This window comes from Chlorocebus sabaeus, chromosome 17, assembly GCF_047675955.1.
Source record: "Chlorocebus sabaeus isolate Y175 chromosome 17, mChlSab1.0.hap1, whole genome shotgun sequence".
Taxonomy (NCBI): Eukaryota; Metazoa; Chordata; class Mammalia; order Primates; family Cercopithecidae; genus Chlorocebus; species Chlorocebus sabaeus.
Genome location: NC_132920.1, coordinates 9,648,986 through 9,661,484, shown reverse-complemented (window position 1 = coordinate 9,661,484; position 12,499 = coordinate 9,648,986). Strand labels below are relative to the sequence as shown.

At 39.0% G+C, this 12,499-nt stretch overlaps 1 protein-coding gene across 1 annotated transcript in view; it reads left to right on the top strand.

Moving 5' to 3' along the window:
- The window catches only part of LOC103222193 (uncharacterized), a 202,110-nt gene extending 190,678 nt beyond the window's left edge, over window positions 1-11,432 (top strand). Inside the window, exons 17-19 of the mRNA XM_073006213.1 lie at window positions 3,271-3,434; window positions 5,396-5,463; window positions 11,158-11,432. Of these exons, the coding sequence (XP_072862314.1) occupies window positions 3,271-3,434; window positions 5,396-5,463; window positions 11,158-11,432 (507 nt within the window). The remainder of the gene's footprint in view (window positions 1-3,270; window positions 3,435-5,395; window positions 5,464-11,157) is intronic.
- The last annotated feature ends 1,067 nt before the right edge of the window (window positions 11,433-12,499 follow it).

The following is a 12,499-nucleotide window of genomic DNA, read 5'->3' as shown; positions in this document are numbered from 1 at the left end:
GGTTTGAACCAGGTCACTCAGCTCAGGGAGATGCTACCTAATTTTCCTGGTATTTTCTGTCTTGAATTCATTTCATGTATGGAGATCTAAAGGGAGATATGGCAGATGAATTGGTCTGAGGCTGAAGTGCTGAGTGGCTGTTAATATTGCTAGTAATTCTTTGCTAGTCCTTCAGTTTGTTGGTTCAGAGGTTGGCGATGCATTGATGATACTATGCTCAACAATTTCATTAAGTGGATAAATTATTTCTCTGCCTGAGCCCTAATCTGGATAAAAAGTAGAGGAAAGATTTGCTACTGAATGTTTTAGTCCATCAGCACATATTTATTGAGTATATACTCTCTACATAAGGTTTTAAAAGATTCAGAATAAATATGGCATAATTTCTGCCCTCAATATAAATAGTGAGATAAGAATAAAACATGTAAGCAAAGATGAAAGGTAGGATGCAAACACTGTCATTCAGCAAACGATTCTTGAGACTCCACATCTTATTCTCTTTTGTGCTGCGATAATAAAATACCTAAGACTGGTTAATTTATAAAGAACAGGAATTATTGGCTCATGGTTATGGAGTCTGGGAAGTCCGAGATTGAGGAACTGACATCCTAAAAGTGTTAGAGGCTGCACAAATGTTTGTTATGATTAGGCATAATTGAAACCTGTCAGTAACAATGTGAACCCTTGATCAATTAAGCAGCTGACCAATCATTACCTTCTCCTCCTTGCTCTTGTTACTCAATAAATACAAAGGGCTGTAGATGCTCAGCGGCCGTCTTTGCTCACTAGAAGCAGGGAGCTCTCTTCTTCTCCTCCATGCTAGCCTTCCCTTAAAATAGTTTCTTTTGTTTTTTGTTATCATTTCTATGTTCATCCCTTCGTTCAGTCTTGTAACAACAGTCTCAAGCAGTAACAATAGTAACTGCCATAATGACGGTCTCAAGTAGTACCCGTGGCAGTCAACCACATGCAAGGGGCTTCTTGCTGTGTCATCCCATGGCAGGAGAGCAAAGAGAGGATGAGAGATGGCAAGAATTCAAACTTGCAGCCTCAAACCCTTTTATAATTGGCATTAATCCATTCATGAGGATGGAGCCTTCATGACCTAAACACCTCCCATTAGGCTCTACCTCCCAACACTGTTGCACTGGGATTAAGTTTCCAACACCTGCTTTTGGGAGACACATTCAAATCACAAACCCTCCATTAGAAGTGACCATAGAGTAGTGGAAAGACCACAGAGTTGGAGTCAGAGAGAGCTGGGTTCTGGTCCCAGCTCTGCTATGTGTCATCTATTTGATGTCGGATAGGCCAGTTTACCTCTTTGGTTTTCAGTGTCCTCATATGCATCATGAGAAAGTAGTAATATCTACACATACAAAACACCTACCTTACTCTTTTTATAGTGTTGCTGGGAAGATCAAATAAGAGACTGGGAATAAACCTTGAAACATATATATATATATATAATACATATATAAATTATGTATATAAATATATAATATATATTTTATGTATTATGTGTATAAATATATAAACATACTATGTATTATATGTTTAACATAAAAAGAATAAAGATGAGAGTATTAGAATGAAATGATGATGCTGTGCTCTGTGAATGACACAAGATGTAAGAGCCATTGCCCCTATAGTCCAGGCTGGAATTTACAATCTAGTTGGAGCATCAACACACACACACACACAGACACACACACAGACACACACACAGATGTAGTATGGGCCGTATGTGATGAATACCATTTGGGAGGCACCTGGCTCATTCTCTTATATCTTTAGGTCTTTTCTTAGAGGCCATCTTTTTAGTGACACCTATTCTGAAGCAATATTTAGTGATACACTTCTATCTTTCCTATACCTCTTCTGGTTTACATTTTTCTTCGTAATACCATCCTGTGATGTATCATAAACAATAAATTACTTATTTTAATCTTGCATATATGCTTATTATCATTCACGTACCCCCTTCTCACCTACATGTAAGCTCCAAGATTGTAGAGCTTTTGTCTAATTGTATTCACTCTTTTATCTTCAGTTCCTAATGACACATAATAGGCATTCAATATATGTAGGTCAAAGAAATAATTAAAATATATTGGTTAGGTTATGTGACTGTCATCAAATATATATCTTTTTTTTTTGGTTTCATTAAAGAATCTCAAGTCTATTTCATTACCTTTAAGAAACAGCAGAAAGGTATGATGTAGAATAGGAGAGATGCCTGATGACTCTTACAATCTATTGGGCCTGGCAGCAGTCACACAATTTTGCAAGATAGACTGGTTAACAAGTACAGAATATAGAAATAAAAGTTTTGAGATGGTGCTCAAAGAAGCAGTAGTTGAGAATTGGAACATCTCAATTATACTCACTGCCCAATCACTAAAGTATATTTTGGTGTAGGGAAAACAATAATGAATCTGCTTAGGTTTCTGTTTTTATCTACACATGAGTGGTTTGGATAAGCTTTTTTTAAAAACGGCTTTTCACCATTTATTTATCATCAGTTTAATCATCGGTTTAAAAACTAAAGAAATTCTTCCTTCTCTATTGCATTGAGAAAAGATATCTTACTTAACATTTATATTGCACATTACTTCCACTTGATATCAAGAGACTTATAATTAAAGAACATCCATATTTTATAAAGTCAAAGATGTCATATGATGATACTGTAGGTCTTTACAAATGTATATACTTTTAAAAACCCCATAGTATTGTTTTTCATTTCTAATCCAATGTAGTGTACGTCTTTCTTTGTCTAAAATAAGGATTTATTGTTAAATTAACCTAATGTAAACTTGGTTTTCAAACTCACATTAAGTAGCCTGATAACTTTTTTATAAGTTTCTAAAATAAGCTATCTCTTTTATGCATAGCACAAATTAAATTCTTATCAAATCTGCTTCAGAAAGAAAGGACTCTTTTCACCATCATATTTAATTTCTTCACATCTTGTGCTCATTAAATTCAGAAGTTAATAGTACATAAATAAAACATGGCTTTTACTTTATGAATTGCATGTCAAGTGTGTGCATGTAAAGGCTTAGAGGGAAGATGAGGAAAACCGGGTAAACCAAGCCTTTTTTCTTTTCCTTTGTGTACCAGAAGAGCTGGCAATCTTCAGTACCTGGAAGACTTATTTCAAAAACAATTTATAGGGTCACATAGTCTTTGTATATTTACTTTCACCTAACTTGATGATCAGTGTTCCCATTCTTAGTTTTTCAAATCTGTATTTGCTTTTGTCAGCGGCTAACAGATAATGAGGAGACTCCCATCGCGGATGCCGCGAAGCTCTACTGGATGTTTGTAAGAACGATGCAGCCAGGCATTCTTGGCGTGGTGATCTCAGTGCTGCTTTACATCCTCCTGTTCATCATTTCTTCTTTGATTTTATATTTATATTGTCTCAGGTAAGGTGCTTCAATCACTTTGTTCTTCAATGTGTTCAGCCTCCAGTCTTCTTATTGCACATTTAGGTTGTGAGGAGATGGTTAAAGAAGAGAAGTTAGAACCATCTCTACATTGCTAAGGTGAACATTTCTTTGGTTACCTGTAACACTTGTCCTGAAGACCAACCAGGAAATTATTCGACTTTAGGAAAATATTTTCCCCATTATAGAGAGAGCTGATTTTACTGTGAATTATTAAACTTGCTGCTCCAAACCAGAGACCTGTAGCAAACAAAGAGTAATCTCTTGATATCTAATAACATTCTGGGAAATTTCCTGAAAAGTTCGTCTTAAATTCTCTTTTTCTTTTCCTTCCAACCTGCTTCTTCCCACACTTTCCACCCGTTAAAGTCACCAACAGAAAAATTATTCTTCAGCTTTGATCCTGAATATCATGGATTTGGCTTGCCAAGTCATCAGTTTATGATTGTGATGAAAGAGAAGAGAAGCAATAAATGCAAGGTAGTATAAAAAGTACTAGGAGGGCATTTTATTCTATTGATTATTTCCTTTGCTTTGCAGAAGCTTTTTAGTTTGATGTAGTCCCACTTGTCTATTTTCACTTTTACTTCCTGTACTTTTGGTGTCTTATCCATGAAATCATTGCCAAGACCAATGTCGTGAAGATTTTCCCCTATGTTTTCTTTTAGGAATTTTACAGTTTCAGATCTTATGTTTAGGTCTTTAATCCATTTTAAGTTGATTTTTGTATTAACATATGGTGTAAGATAAAGGCCAATCTCATTCTTTTGCATGTGAATATTCACTTTTCCCAGTGCCATTTGTAGAAGAGACTCCTTTCCCCATTGTGTTTTCTTGGCATCCTTGTTAAAGATCAGTTCATTGTATATGTGTAGATCTGTTTCTGGGCTCTGTAGTCTGTAACATTGGTCTATATCTGTCTTTATGCCAGTACCATACTGTTTTAATTACTTCAGCATTGCAATATAATCTAGCAATTCCACTTCTGGGTATTTACCCAAAAGAATTGAAATCAGAACTTCAAGGAGATATTAGCATTCTCATGTTCATTACAACACTATTCACAATAGGCAAGACATGGAAACAGCCTAAATCTCTACCAGTTGATGAATATATTATGTGGTACATACATCCAATGGAATATTATCATAAAAAAGAAAGAAGTCCTGTGATATGTGACAGTGTGAATACATGTGTATAAACCTTGAGGACATTATGCTAAGTGAAATAAATAAGCCAGTCACATAGTGACAAATACTGCATGATTCAACATATATGAAGTATCTAAATAAGTCAGACTCATAGAAGCAGAAAGTAGAATGATGATTTCCAGGGGATGAGGAGAAGGGTAAATATGCAGTTGCCATTCAATGGGTAAAAATTTTGGTTACAAATGATGATGAAGTTCCAGAGATCTGCAGTGCAACATTGGTATATAGTTAACAATATTGTATTGTGCATTTAATATTTTGTTCAGAGAGTAGATCTCATGTTAAGTGTTCTCACCACCATTTTTTAGCAAAGTGCCAGAAAGAGATCAACACAGGGATCTCTAGGAGCATTGAGAAAAGGAAACAACACAGATCTGGTGGAGGATGTGGGCAACAGGCAAAGATTTCAGTGGAAATATGATACTTAAGTAATCTTTGAAGCCTTAATATAATTTAGCTAGATAAAAAACAGAGGGAAGCAGGTTTGCAGGCAATGGGAAGATATATAAAGCCATATGGTCCTTCAAAAGTGCGATGTATTTGGCAAATCAAATGTATTTTGACATGGCTGGTATGCAGGATATGGGGAGATGGCAGATAGCACAGTTAAAGTTGGAAATGTATTCAAGGACAAGATGATAAAAGACTTGACATCATGCTATGGAGTTTGACTTTCTTCTAATGGTAAAGTGAAAACATTAAAGGATTTAACGTAACTTTTAATTTTAGGAAAATCACTCTGATAGTAGAAGGAAAGGTGGGTTTAACAGTGACCAGGTTGGAAGTAGGAAAATCTGGTTAGAAAGCCATTTTGATAGTCTAGGCAAGGAGTGTCAAAAATTTTAAAGAGAATATCACTAAACATGGAAGTTGGCATATATTTAAGAAATAGTTTTCTGCATATGGCTAGCCAGTTTTCCCAGCACCATTTATTGAATAAGAGATCCTTTCCCCATTGCTTATTTTTGTCAGGTTTATCGAAGATCAGATGGTTGTAGATGTGTGGTGTTATTTCTGAAGTCTCTGTTCTGTTCCATTTGTCTACGTGTCTGTTTTGGTACCAGTACCATGCTGCTTTGATTACTGTAGGCTTGTAATATAGTTTGAAGTCAGGAGGTGTGATGCCTCCAGCTTTGCTCTTTTTGCTTAGAATTGTCTTGGCTATACAGTGTCTTCCTGGATTCCATATGAAATTTAAAGTCATTTTTTCAAATTCTGTGAAGAATGTCAATCATAGCTTGATGGGAATAGCATTAAATCTATACGCTACTTTGAGCAGTATGGCCATTTTCACGATATTGATTCTTCCTGTCAATGAAGATGGAATGTTTTTCCTTTTGTTTGTGTCCTCTCTTATTTCCTTGAACAGTGGTTTATAGTTCCCCTTGAAGAGGTCTTTCACATCGCTTGTTAGCAGTATTCCTAGGTATTTTATTCTCTTTCTAGCAATTCTGTATAGGAGTTAATTCATGATTTGGCTCTCTGCTTTTCTATTGTTGGTGTAAAGGAATGCTTGTGATTTTTGCACATTGATTTCGCATCCTGAGACCTTGCTGACTTTGGTTATCTGTTTAAGTTTTGGCGCTAAGACGATGGGACTTTTTAAATATAAAGCCATGTCATCCGCAAACAGATATAATTTGACTTCCCCTTTTCCTATTTGAATACCCTTTCTTTCTTTCTCTTGCCTGATTGCCCTGGCCAGAACTTCCAATACTGTGTTCAATAGGAGTGGTGAGAGGGGGCATCCTGGTCTTGTACTGGTTTTCAAAGGGAATGCTTCTAGCTTTGGCCCATTAAATATGATACTGACTGTGGGTTTGTCATAAGTAGCTCTTATTATTTTGAGATATGGTCCATCAATAACTAGTTTATTGAGAGTTTTTAACACGAAGGATGTTGAATTTTATTGAAGGCATTTTCTGCATCTATTGAGATAACCATGTGGTTTTTGTCTTTGGTTCTGTTTATGGATTATGTTTATTGATTTGCATATGTTGAACCAGCCTCGCATCCCAGGGATGACGCTGATTGATCATAGTGGATAATTTTTTGATGTGCTGCTGGATTCAGTTTGTCAGTATTTTATTGAGGATTTTTGCATCAATGTTCATCAGAGATATTGGCCTGAAATTTTCTTTTTTTTGTTGTTGTATAACTTCCCAGTTATGGTATTAGGATGATGCTAGTTCATAAAATGAGTCAGGGAGGAGTCCCTCCTTTTCAATTGTTTGAAATAGTTTCAGAAGGAATGGTACCAGCTCCTCTTTGTATTTCAGGTAGAATTCAGCTGTGAATCTGTCTGGTCCTGGGCTTTTTTTGGTTGATAGGCTACTAATTACTGCCTCAATTTCAGAACATGTTTTTGGTCTGTTCTGGGATTCAACTTCTTCCTTACACCTTATATGAAAATTAATCAAGATAGATTAAAGACTTAAATGTAAAACCCAAAGCCATAAAAACTCTAGAAGAAAACCTAGGCAATACAATTCAGGATGTAGGCATGGGCAAAGACTTCATGATGAAAATGCCAAAAGCAATTGCAACAAAAACCAAAATTGACAAATGGGATCTAATTAACTAAAGAGCTTCTGCACAGCAAAAGAAACTATCAATACAGTGAACAGGCAACCTACAGAATGGGAGAAAAATGTTGCAGTTTACCCATCTGACAAAGGTCTAATATCCAGAATCTACAAGGAATTTAAGCAAATTTACAAGAATAAAAACAACCCCATTAAAAAGTGGGCAAAGGATATGAACAGACTCCTTTCAAAAACAGACATACATGTGGCCAACAAACACATAAAAAATAGCTCAACATCACTGATCATCAGAGAAATGCAAATCAAAACCACAATAAGATACTATCTCACACCAGTCACAAAAAAGTCAAGAAACAATAGATGCTGGAGAGGCTGTGGAGGAATAGGAACGCTTTTACGCTGTTGGTGGGAATTTAAATTAGTTCAACCATTGTGGAAGACAGTATGGTTATTCCTCAATGATCTAGAACCAGAAATACCATTTGACCCAGCAATGCCATTAGTGGGTATATATCCCGCCAAATATAAATCATTTCATGATAAAGACACATGCACATGTATGTTTATTGCAACACTATTTACAATAGCAAAGACATGGAACCAACCAAATGCCCATCTATGATAGACTGGATAAAGAAAATGTGGTACATATACACCATGGAATACTCTGCAGTCATAAAAAGGAATGATATCATGTCCTTTGCATGGACATGGATGAAGCTGGAAGTCATCATCCTCAGTAAACTAACACAGGAACAGAAAACCAAACACCGCATGTTCTCACTCATGAGTGGGAGTTGAACACTCAGAACACCTGGACACAGAGAGGAGAACAACACACACCACGGCCTGTTGGAGGGTGGGGGGTGAGGGGAGGAAACTTAGAGGACAGGTCAATTGGTGCAGCAAACCACCATGGCACATGTATACCTATGTAACAAACCTGCACTTTCTGCAGATGTTTCCCATATTTTTTAGAAGAAATAAAGAAATTCAAAACAAAAATCAAATAGTTAATGAGCAGAACATAACATAATTTGATTGGAAGTTGAAGGCAAAGGAGAGGATGATAATTAGTACAGTCTCAAGATCAGGAGTAGAGCAGGTGGGGAATGGCTGTAGAATCCTCAGAGGCAGGGATTAGATAGAAAATAAACATTTACAGGAGATGGATAACAAGTTAACTCACTTTTCTTTCATGTTGAGCTATCTTTGATATTGCCAAGGGAAATATGTTATGAGAAGTTGGATAAATAAGTGCAGAGCTCGGGGAAATCAATATAGACTATAGATATATGTAGTTGAAACCTTGAGTTTCATTGCCTTTTGGTAGAGACTAAATTGCAGTGAGCTGAGTCAAGGATGTGGATGTAGAGTTGGTACTTTGTGACTTTTTTTATACAGTTATGCTATAAATAGAAAGTGGTTAGAAAAATATATTTTAAAAATGATTTTTAAATACGGGCGTGGTTTGAACATATTTCTAGGCAGAGATGAAAATTTACAGAAATATTATAAATACGTAAGCAAGGGAGTATATTTGAGAGAGGTCTCTGAAGACATGAGGTACAACTCAGATGGAGACAAACTTTGGATTTTGGAAAAAGATCTTGTCTCTTGATAAGAAAAAAAGGTAAGGGTGAATGCAGCTGCTTGGAGGTTTGTGGCTGGGTGCTGCCGGAGTACACATATGATAGTCATTATTTTCTATGAAATGCGAGGTGAACTCACTGCACAAGTCTTCCTTCAGTAGACTGATCATTCTCTGATGCGGCCCTTAGGTCACTAACATAGCTGTTGTAAAATTGCCTGATTCTCCAGGGGATGTGTGTTGTTTAGGCACAGGCTTGGTTTATATTTTGACATGTCATAAGCACTGTATGTCATCTTTCCAGAGCACTTAGTTTCTTAGAGAAGGGCTTCTCTGATCACTCAGTTTTCATTTGACCACAAACTTGTCATGTGGCCCTAGGCAAAGATGTTCATTTGCTAGACTTTAGGCATTTTTTTTATGTAACATGATGAAATTAACATGCATGTGTAGGTTTTTATAACAGGCTCTACATGAATAATTATTATTTAAAATGACCAGAGAAGTTAAAGCATGAGATGTAGTTTAGACTTTTCTAAGATTAAAAATATTATCAAAGAATGTTTTGTATCATTTATTCCCACATCAATATAACCCTTTTCACTTAAAATGATTTGTTTACGGTTACACTCTTCATCGTCTGAGGTCTACAACTTTATTACCTAAATTATTTGTGAAGTTAAAAAAGAAAGCACAGAATTTATGCACCAAATAACTATGACTTAATGTTTTGCTACCTAAAGTAAATGGGTATTTGAATTAAAATAGAAAGATTACCCCACAGGTAATTATGGGTAGGAAGAGTGGGAAGCACTATAATGGATGGAGAAATAATATAGGGACAAAACAATGACAAGTGGATGGCCTGGCCCTCATAGACAACGAACCTGGAATAATTCAGTAGAAATAAACAGGTTTTGTTCACTCTGTCAACACTAGTTCTCCTTGTTTTCCATGCTTAACCTGCCGTCTAAACTAGGCATGCTTAGTTACCGTGAGCAGGGTTTGCTTATATTCTAGAAGCAGGTGCTCTTAAGGTTCCTTCAGATGTTGATAAAATGATGGTAATCTCCTACAGGAAAAATACCTGTTTTTTTCCTGTGTAAGTCAGTTTCTCCCATACATCAGCTGAGGAGTCTGTTTACTTGTCTTTCTCTGAAACTGTGTCCAGAACTGGTGGGTTCTTGGTCTCACTGACTTCAAGAATAAAGCCACTGACTCTCGTGGTGAGTGTTACAGTTGTTAAACATAGTGTGTCTGGAGTTTATTCCTTCTGATGTTCTGAGGGGTTTGTGGTCCACCTGGCTTCAAGTGTGAAGCTACAGACCTTCACGGTCAGTGTTAAAGCTCTTAAGGCAGGGCGTATGTAATCATTCGTTCTTCCCGTCTGGAATTGTTCATTCTCCTTCACAGGTTCCTGGTCTCGCTGGCCTCGGGAGTAAGACTGCAGACCTTCACAGTGACAGTTATAGCTCATAAACGCAGTGGGGAACCTAAAGACTCAGCACCTGTAAGACTTATTGCAAAAAGCAAAACAAACCTTCCACACCACTAACAGATACCAGGGCAGGTTGCCCTTCCTGGTTTGGGCAGCCTGCTTTTATTCCCTTATCTGACCCCACCCACATCCTGCTGATTGGTCCATTTTACAGAGAGCTGATTGGCCCATTTTACAGAGAGCTGATTGGTCTGTTTTGATAGGGTGCTGATTGGTGTGTTTACAAACCTTGAGCTAGACACAAAAGTTCTCCAAGTCCCCACCAGATTAGCTGGACACAGAGCACTGATTGGTGCATTTATAAACCTTGAGCTAGACGCAGAGCACTGATTGGTGCATTTACAGTCCTTTAGCTAGACATAAAAGTTCTCCAAGCCCCCACCAGATTAGCTAGAAACAGAGTGCTGATTGGTGCATATACAATCCTCCAGCTAGACATAAAAGTTCCCCAAGTCCCCACCCAACTGGGAAGCCCAGCTGGCTGCCCTAGTGAATCCCCACCTCGGACCACAGGTGGAGCTGCCCGCGCCAATCCCCCGCCACGCCCGCCAATCCCGCACCAGGCGTCTGCACTTCTCAGCCTTTGGGGTGTTGATGGGACCCGTCGCCGTGGAGCAGGGGGTGGTGCCCCTCAGGGAGCCTCTGGCCTCCCGGAGCCCACAGGCAGGGAGGGGGCAGCAGGGCAGGGCTCGGGCATGGCGGGCTGCAGATCGGGAGCCCTGCCTTGCGGGGAGGCGGCTGAGGCCTGGTGAGAATTCCAGCCAGGCGCGGGCAGGCCAGCGGTGCTGGGGGAGCCAGTGCAGTCTGCGCAGCTGCTGGCCAGGGTGCTAAGCCCCTCACTGCCCGGGTCCGGCAGCGCCAGCCAGCTGCTCCGAGTGCGGGGCCCACCGAGCCCGCGCCCACCCAGAACTCACACGGGCCCGTGAGCGCTGCGCCCCGCAGCCCCGGTTCCGCCCGCGCCTCTCCACACCTCCCTGCAAGCAGAGGGCTCCGGCCTGGGCCTCTCTCTGGGCCGGCTCCGGCCTGGGCCAGCCCAGAGAGAGGCTTTCACGGTGCAGCGGCGGGCTGAAGGGCTCCTCAAGTGTGGACGCTGAGGCCGCGGAGGCGCTGAGAGCTAGCGAAGTCTGCTAGCACATTGTCACCTCTCAAAATGATGGCATGCTGGGCAGCCCAGTTCCTCTGTGAAGCCAGCACGGTCCCCAGCAGATGCATCTGGTCATTGAGGTGGGGTTTTGCTCTGGCATAATAGTCCAGGAGACACAGAAGTCATAAGAACTCATCTTAGTGGAAACTGCCAATGTGGATTTGTACAATGTCTGACTGATTTAGGTTAGCATCCTTAATCAATATATTAGAGCGACAACTGTAAGTCGTTCTGGACTTCTGGATCAGTGCTGTCAACATGGCAATGTTAATATGGCTAGCATGATAGGAAGACAAAGGAGACCAAGTCTTGTGCTGGCAGTTCATAAAGGATTGTCTAGCTCTGGGCCCCGGAAGCTCCACATTATGGGGACTGGCTGTGCAGGCTCCAGATTGATCCCTGTTAAGTTTGCTTGTTTGGATCTGATTGCTCTTCTACTAGAAAAATTCTCACTCTCCATGGCTCTGAAAGGCAAGTTGACTGGGATACCAGTTTCTCACATCTGTGCTAGATGTAATCATTTGGACTTGATTTTATAGTTTCTAAAAAGCATTAATATTTTTAGTAATTTTTCTCGTTCTAGAAGAATTTGTGATTTATGAAAAAAATTGAAAGTATAGAAAAAAGTCAAAGAATAAATTTAAAAACACGAGTAATCTCATCTAGATAAAGCATTGTTAATTTTTTAGGAGCTTTTATTTAAACTGTTTTCCCATTATATAGTTTTTTACAAAGTTGGAATTCTACAAAAACAACTTCATATGTTGATTTTAAACTTAATATTATGTGATACATTTAAAAAATTTTTTTATTATACTTTAAGTACTAGGGTACATGTGCACGACGTGCAGGTTTGTTACATGTGTATATATGTGCCATGTTGGGTGTGCTGCACCCATTAACTCATCATTTACATTAGGTATATCTTCTAATGCTATCCCTCCCCGCTCCTCCCACCCCACGATAGGCCCCGGTGTGTGATGTTCCCCTTCCTGTGTCCAGGTGATCTCATTGTTCAGTTCCCACCTATGAGTGAGAACATGCGGTGTTTGGT